Source organism: Dryas octopetala, chromosome 6, assembly GCF_963921425.1.
Source record: "Dryas octopetala chromosome 6, drDryOcto1.1, whole genome shotgun sequence".
Classification (NCBI taxonomy): Eukaryota; Viridiplantae; Streptophyta; class Magnoliopsida; order Rosales; family Rosaceae; genus Dryas; species Dryas octopetala.
In genome coordinates this window covers 16,072,877-16,079,493 of record NC_141371.1, presented here as the reverse complement: position 1 = coordinate 16,079,493, position 6,617 = coordinate 16,072,877, and the positions used below count along the sequence as shown (strand labels likewise).

The 6,617-nt window shown below is 35.2% G+C and overlaps 1 protein-coding gene across 1 annotated transcript; it reads left to right on the top strand.

Moving 5' to 3' along the window:
• The first annotated feature begins 328 nt into the window (after positions 1–328).
• CBR (NADH:cytochrome B5 reductase 1) lies at positions 329–6,277 on the top strand. The gene is made up of 9 exons (XM_086248100.1): positions 329–636; positions 2,118–2,259; positions 2,451–2,541; positions 2,696–2,773; positions 4,379–4,459; positions 4,550–4,639; positions 5,328–5,393; positions 5,906–5,992; positions 6,077–6,277. The coding sequence occupies exons 1-9, from the start codon at positions 531–533 to the stop codon at positions 6,167–6,169; spliced, it is 834 nt and encodes a 277-aa protein (XP_086104226.1). The 5' UTR covers positions 329–530; the 3' UTR covers positions 6,170–6,277.
• The last annotated feature ends 340 nt before the right edge of the window (positions 6,278–6,617 follow it).

Here is a 6,617-nt window from a genome sequence, read left to right as displayed (position 1 = left end):
CCCTGAAAGTATTTTGAATTCTCACATCACCCTTTTATGTTTGTTTGACGTTACCCCCTTATGTTATATCTCATGTCTCACTTAACCTAGTTCCGTCAAGTCCGTGAATATCAACTGTTAGAAGTGAGTAAAGTAAAATACATGAATTATTTTTAAAGATAATGTAATATAAAATAAACTTTAGGGGATAAAGTTAGATTAAAAATTTAAAAGTTAGTGAAATAGTAAATAAGCTAATAGTAAAGATATGAACGGCGACTGTCGTTTGTCGTCTCTCTCTCTCAGTCAGTATTGGTTGGCATACCCGATCCCCTCTTTGGTCATCACTCAGCAGCCAATTTTCACTCAACTCAACCATTCACCTACCAACCTACCTTGGCACTCCACTCGAGACCAGCACCAACAATTAGGATCTAGCCCCATTATAACTTATACAAACTGTTGGCTTTGCTCTCCTACCCATCACATTATCACTCATTTCTTCATTTCTGCTTAATAGCTTTTGATAAAAACAAGAACAAGAAAATCCCATGGATTTCATACAGACGCTAGATCCCCAGATCCTTCTGGGTGCTGCTGTAGCTCTTGTTGTCATTGTGGTTGCTGCTGTTCTCTTCTCCTCCAAGAAGCCCAAAGGTTTGACCTCTTAGTTTGCTTTTTTTTGTGTGTGTGTGTGTGTGTGTGTGTAACTGTTTAGTTGATTTTCAATCAATAATGCTTTTGCATGATTTCTGTCATAGTTTATGGTTGTTCATGAATTGTTTAATACTGGGTTATGAATATCGCATGCTGTTCTGTGTTTCTTCTATGATTTTGGGGGGTATTGTGTGATAGACTCTCTTTCTGTTTTCTGACCTCGGAGATCAAAATGATCAATTGGGTAATTATATATTTAATTTAATACTGGTTACGCACATGGTGACTTATATTTAATTTCAATGAGGAAATAAAAAGGGAGTAGAGAAAAGAGGTTTATGTAACTCAGTTTTTGGTCCGGTTATTTAAGTAAGAGAATAAAGATCACTTATTTTGAAGGCAATGGTGGACCCAAGATCTAGGCTTCAAATTCTTCTTTTCTTTTTCCTATCCTTCCCTTCATATATGAATCAAACATTGAAGAACAAGAGGATTTTGAACGCAGTATACATATGTGTTGAATAATTTCAAAATGTTATCCTTATTTTCTATTTTATTTTGTTTGAAAAGATCCTAGATTTGAGCTGCTTTTATTCTGTAATCTATTCTTCTGTTTTTTTAACTTGTTTTCTAATTATATGTTGAGTATGTCCATCCTTTTGACATTAGTTTTATCTTTATGATCCTTTTTTTTTTTTTTTTTCTAATTATCTGGTGGGTACTATCGTTATGGCTCAGTTGTATCTTCTCCTATCTCCTTCTCTTCTCTCTGAAAATTCTTCTGGGTTCTTCATCATCAGGTTTCTGATGTTAAGCCAGATATTGTGTATCTGGTTTTGAGAATTTATAGACAACGCAATATGTAACATGAAAATGAGAGTCTACAAACACAGTTCTATGATAAAATTATTAAATGGACTATATTACCATTTGCAGAGGTATTGTGTTTGATTTTTAAACTGATGCAGTTATTAAAATAGAGGAATAGACTCATGCTACAGAATTGGGGCAAGCTTGAGGTCATTTGAGGGTCAGGCCAAATATGATGAATCCAAGCTAACTTCACAAAGCTTGTCTCAGCTGGCTTCTTTGCATTACTTTAGTATATTGTTATACGTTTGACCCATTCTTCTCGTTTAAACTGTTCTTGATGGCATAGAAACTAAGTATAGATATGCTCTGTCCTATAATGTCTTCTGTGCAAGTTGAATTACAGTTAAGGAGTATTTGCAATCTGCGAAGAATCCTCATTCATGTAGACATTTAATAACCATTTCACGTTTATTCCTTTTTTTTCGTTCTTGATTTTACTTTATTCTTTTTTCAGTAGTCAAATTGCAGCTTCTATGCAAGTTTCTTTCTTGTGCTTTGTATTAATTAACCTGTAAGGTGTGCAAACTGAGTCAATTCATGGTGTGCGCTTTATATTAATTAACCCTTAAAATCTGTAAAATGGCTCATGTGATGGTGTATGCTTATAGCAATCTTAGATCCTGAGAATTTCAAGGATTTCAAACTTGCCAAGCGCACACAGCTGAGCCACAATGTGGCAAAGTTCAGATTTGAACTTCCGACATCTACTTCAGTATTAGGTCTTCCAATTGGACAACACATAAGTTGCAGGTACGAGTGATTGGGTTTGGTCTTATTGTGTTTGTTGTATGGTTCCTTTTCTTAGTCTTTTTGTTGATAATTTAATAAATGATGCTTAACTCATCAAATAGTCATCAAAAATGCTGATAAAATGAAAGGTTGTCATAGTTTTATCTTGCTTTTATCATTCAACCTCTTACATGAGCTACTTTATCAAATAGGGGCAAGGATAGCCTAGGTGAAGAGATTATCAAACCATATACCCCTACTACATTGGATTCTGATGTTGGATATTTTGAACTAGTTATAAAGGTATTTTCCAATTTCTTTCTGGGGTTATAGAGACATGCACATAGCATCTTGAGGTCCTTGACTTTATTGTGACACAGAAACAGAAAAAAAAAAAAAAAATGTTTATGTAGTTATTTTGAAAAGGTATCATATGTTGGATTTTTCTTTGTCTTAGATGTATCCTCAAGGAAGAATGTCACACCATTTCCGTGAGATGCGTGTTGGAGATTATCTTGCTGTGAAGGGACCAAAGGTACATGTTTTCTTTACCTAGTAATTTAGGAAATCTCAACTTATATTCCTATGCTATTCCTTAATGCTGTGATTTATTTGTGAAATATCTTTCTCTGATTCTTCCCAAGTGTTTTGGTTCTTTGAAAAGGTGTCCTTGACTTGGAAAAGATATGTTACCTTACTGCTAGAAAATATCTGATATTATTATATGGCTAACAAAAGTTGCCATTGTTCTTGTAGTTAGAAATATTAGAATAATAAATGTAATGTACATGCATCGTTTTCCCCATAGAAATTGCTATTTATCCCAACTTTTTCTCCAAATGTTAAAGAACCCAAAGTAAGAATTCCACTTAAGTTGGGAAAAAAAGTTGGGTTCTACAGCATTGTCATTTTCCCATATAGTTTGGAATATAATTTAAAAGTTGAAGAAATGCAATGTAGCCTGTCGAAGGAGTCCAAATCTGTTGTCCCCAAATTGTGTCTCCTCTCTGTCACCGATCTAGCTTAATGACATCTATCCTTCTACTTAACAAAAAATTAACACCATTTAACTCCTATCAAAACACAATAAAAAGAAAAAAAATATTAACTCCTCTTTGTCATCTTCCCCATCTCTTAACGGCCATCACTGCCTCGGCGGCCTCCATCACACTCCAAATTCTACATTACACCTCCACCACAACCACCACCATCGCCACCACCACAAACACCATACCACCACCATGCTTCCACCTCCACTTATACAACAATGCAACCACCATGCGCTCTCCTCAGCCTCAAATCGATACACATGACGGCAAGACTCCGTACCCAAGCCAGCAATTGCAATCAATCCTCTCCACTCCACTATCTCCCTATAACTGTTACGTGGTTCAACTACCTTGTCTTCGTCTTTCAAATTTCTCAACTTTACCTTGACTTTTATTTTTTTCTTGTTCTTTTTATTTCAGTCAGTTTGGTTTCCAAGAAATGACTCAATGAGATGAATTGGGAGCGGCATTTATCTTTTTCTTTTTCTTATTTTCTTTTTTTGAAATTGACGGTACTAATTTGCTTAATTTTGAAGTTTTTCTTTAAGGTAAAAGCTAATTCCTCATAAAAAAGATTCACCCGTTTTCCTTAATTTTTTTATTATGTTTTAACAGTGTTAACTTACTGTTAAGTGTAAGGATAGATGTCATTAAATGAGATAGGTGACAGAAAGGGGACACACAATTTGGAGATAGCAGATTTGGACTCCTGTCGAAGTGATGCCATTTGCTACAGTAATGAGAATTGATTTTTTTTTTTTAATTACAATAATTTAGTTATACGGCTATGAATGTGGAAGTAAGTAAATGCTTTTATGTGGGTTGTTTTATGTTACATTATACGATAGAAACATTATAGTGACCATATTACATAACCTGTGCACAATAGATGTATATTTTTCTTAGCCTAATATTTGTTAATTGATCTTGCATATCTTTTAACTGTTGCACTAAGGATTGCGATTTTTGCTACCTTTCTGAAATACCTTACTAAATGTGTTTCGTAACATAATTCATATACGTCTTATACATAATATTTTCTAATATGTTCCTTTTCTCCAAGTTGATCTCTGAAACTTTACTGCTTCCAGGGGCGTTTCAAGTATCAACCTGGCCAAGTTAGAGCATTTGGGATGCTTGCAGGAGGCTCTGGAATCACTCCAATGTTCCAGGTATGTATTTGTGACTACAAAAAAGTACATTAAGTTCTGTAGTTGCTCTAGTGTTGGAGAATGTTTTCACCTTATATGCATCGACTTTAGGTTGCTAGGGCAATTTTAGAAAATCCGAAAGACAAAACAAAGGTGCACCTGATCTATGCCAATGTGACACATGAGGACATTCTTTTAAAGGTATCCTGCTCTCCTATTTGTATCATGCATCATCTATTCATCTCTCCTCTCATCTTTGCATCTTTTATTTATTATGTTTCTTAGAGAATTTATGCTTTTGACAATTGACTGGTTTTGGCCATGCTTCTACCATGGAACCAACATTCCAGTTCTGTATATAGTGCCGGAAAGCTTGCCCACTAATTTACTTTGATTTTTTTTCTTAGGTGATTAAAAAATCCCCACTAATTACATGCTAGGTACACTTTGTTCAATTTTGTGGTTGACGATATGAGAAGATTAGGTATATCAATTAAATTACTTTTTAGAAGACACCTAATTATCACGCAAACCTCCTGGCTTAAGCACAATACGGTGGCATTTGGTTTAATGCTTGATTCTATAGAGCTATCCTATCTTCAAAATATTTTCATTTTCATGGTGAGATGAGTTCGTCTATGTATCTGCTTTGGGATTAGAATTGTGGATCTGCTTTGCGGGTTATAGAGCTATCTTCAAAATATTTTCATTTTCATGGTGAGATGAGTTCGTCTACATATCTGCTTTGGGATTAGAATTGTGGATCTACTTTGCGGGTGTTTTAAAAATTTGAAGAAAGTTGCTATCTAATTCTGAATAGATTACATAGAACTGGGAAGTAGGAATTGCTGTATTTAATCTGTGGTTGATGCATATCTGCGACGTGCAGGAAGAGTTGGAGGGCCTTGCTAGTAACTACCCTGATCGCTTCAAAGTCTACTACGTCTTGAATCAGGTTAGTTGCCTTTCTCATGCAGTATCTTTCAATATCATTTATCGTTCCTTTTCCTCCTTTTTCCTGGTTTTTTATTTATTTATTTAGCAAATCTTTGAATTTGATTTTATCTTCTATTTCTTTTTATTGGAGTTTTAGCTATGCTAGGGCAAAGTAAATTAAATTTCCATGAAATCCATTTCATTTTTTCATTGTTTTATGTGTTGCGAGAAGGATGGTCCTTCAGTCCCAGAAAAAAGGGATAGTCTTTAACATTGTCTTCACCTCCCAAAAGTGTAATTCTAACTTGAAGGAAGAAGACACTCTTCATGTTCTTCCTTGAATACACATGAACTTAGCTATTTATCCTATCCAATCCTATCATATGCACCAAACGAGGCCTATGTGTATCTTTGAGGGATGTAAATTCAACTATCTTTGGGGACTCCTTTTCTTATGTTGTATGTCATGATTGCCTACTATTATCCTTTTTCCTCCTAACAGAACTGCCTTTGAAAATTGTTTCTTCTCAGCCTCCAGAAGTATGGGATGGTGGTGTTGGTTTTGTCTCAAAGGAAATGATCCAAACCCACTTGCCTGCCCCTTCACCTGATATTCAGGTAATTAACTAATTGTTAATTAATTGATTATTATATTAATTCGTTTATTTTGGCGACATGCCCTGAAACCCTTGCAAACTGCAGATTCTAAGGTGTGGTCCACCACCTATGAACAAGGCCATGGCTGCTCACCTCGAAGCACTTGGATATGCACCTGAGATGCAGTTCCAATTCTGATCCTTTTCATGGGTTGAGCAAAGGATATATTCATGTCCTCCATTGGAGCAAGTGAATTTAACACTCTTGCTATTAAGTTGAATAGAACTGAGCGGTTTTACCCGGCAATGGTACTTTTTGTGCAATTAATCATACAATGTTGAACTCCTTGCAAGATTTTCATCTTTAAATGTTAAGTGGATGTGTTGGGATTGAAACAGCCCCTTATGGTAGATGATTGAATAAAGAGGAAAATGGTTTTGCTTAAAAGGAAACCAGACTCCATAAGAAAATAGTTGATAAAAACTCAGCATACCATATCATACACAATAAATCTCTCATACAAATTAGTTGATTATAACTCACTTCCCTATAAAACATAAATAACTCTTGCTCTACCCAAGACCTTCACAAGGTCCCAAAGACTCCCGGCAGCATTTTACTTGTGGCTCCGAATCAAGTTTGACCT

Excerpts from the sequence above, each read along its gene's own strand:
- CBR (XM_086248100.1), top strand. The coding sequence starts at position 531 with ATGGATTTCATACAGACGCTAGATCCCCAGATCCTTCTGGGTGCTGCT. Across the intron at positions 2,260-2,450 it reads GGACAACACATAAGTTGCAG|GGGCAAGGATAGCCTAGGTG; the intron begins GTACGAGTGATT and ends TTTATCAAATAG. Across the intron at positions 2,774-4,378 it reads TTGCTGTGAAGGGACCAAAG|GGGCGTTTCAAGTATCAACC; the intron begins GTACATGTTTTC and ends TACTGCTTCCAG.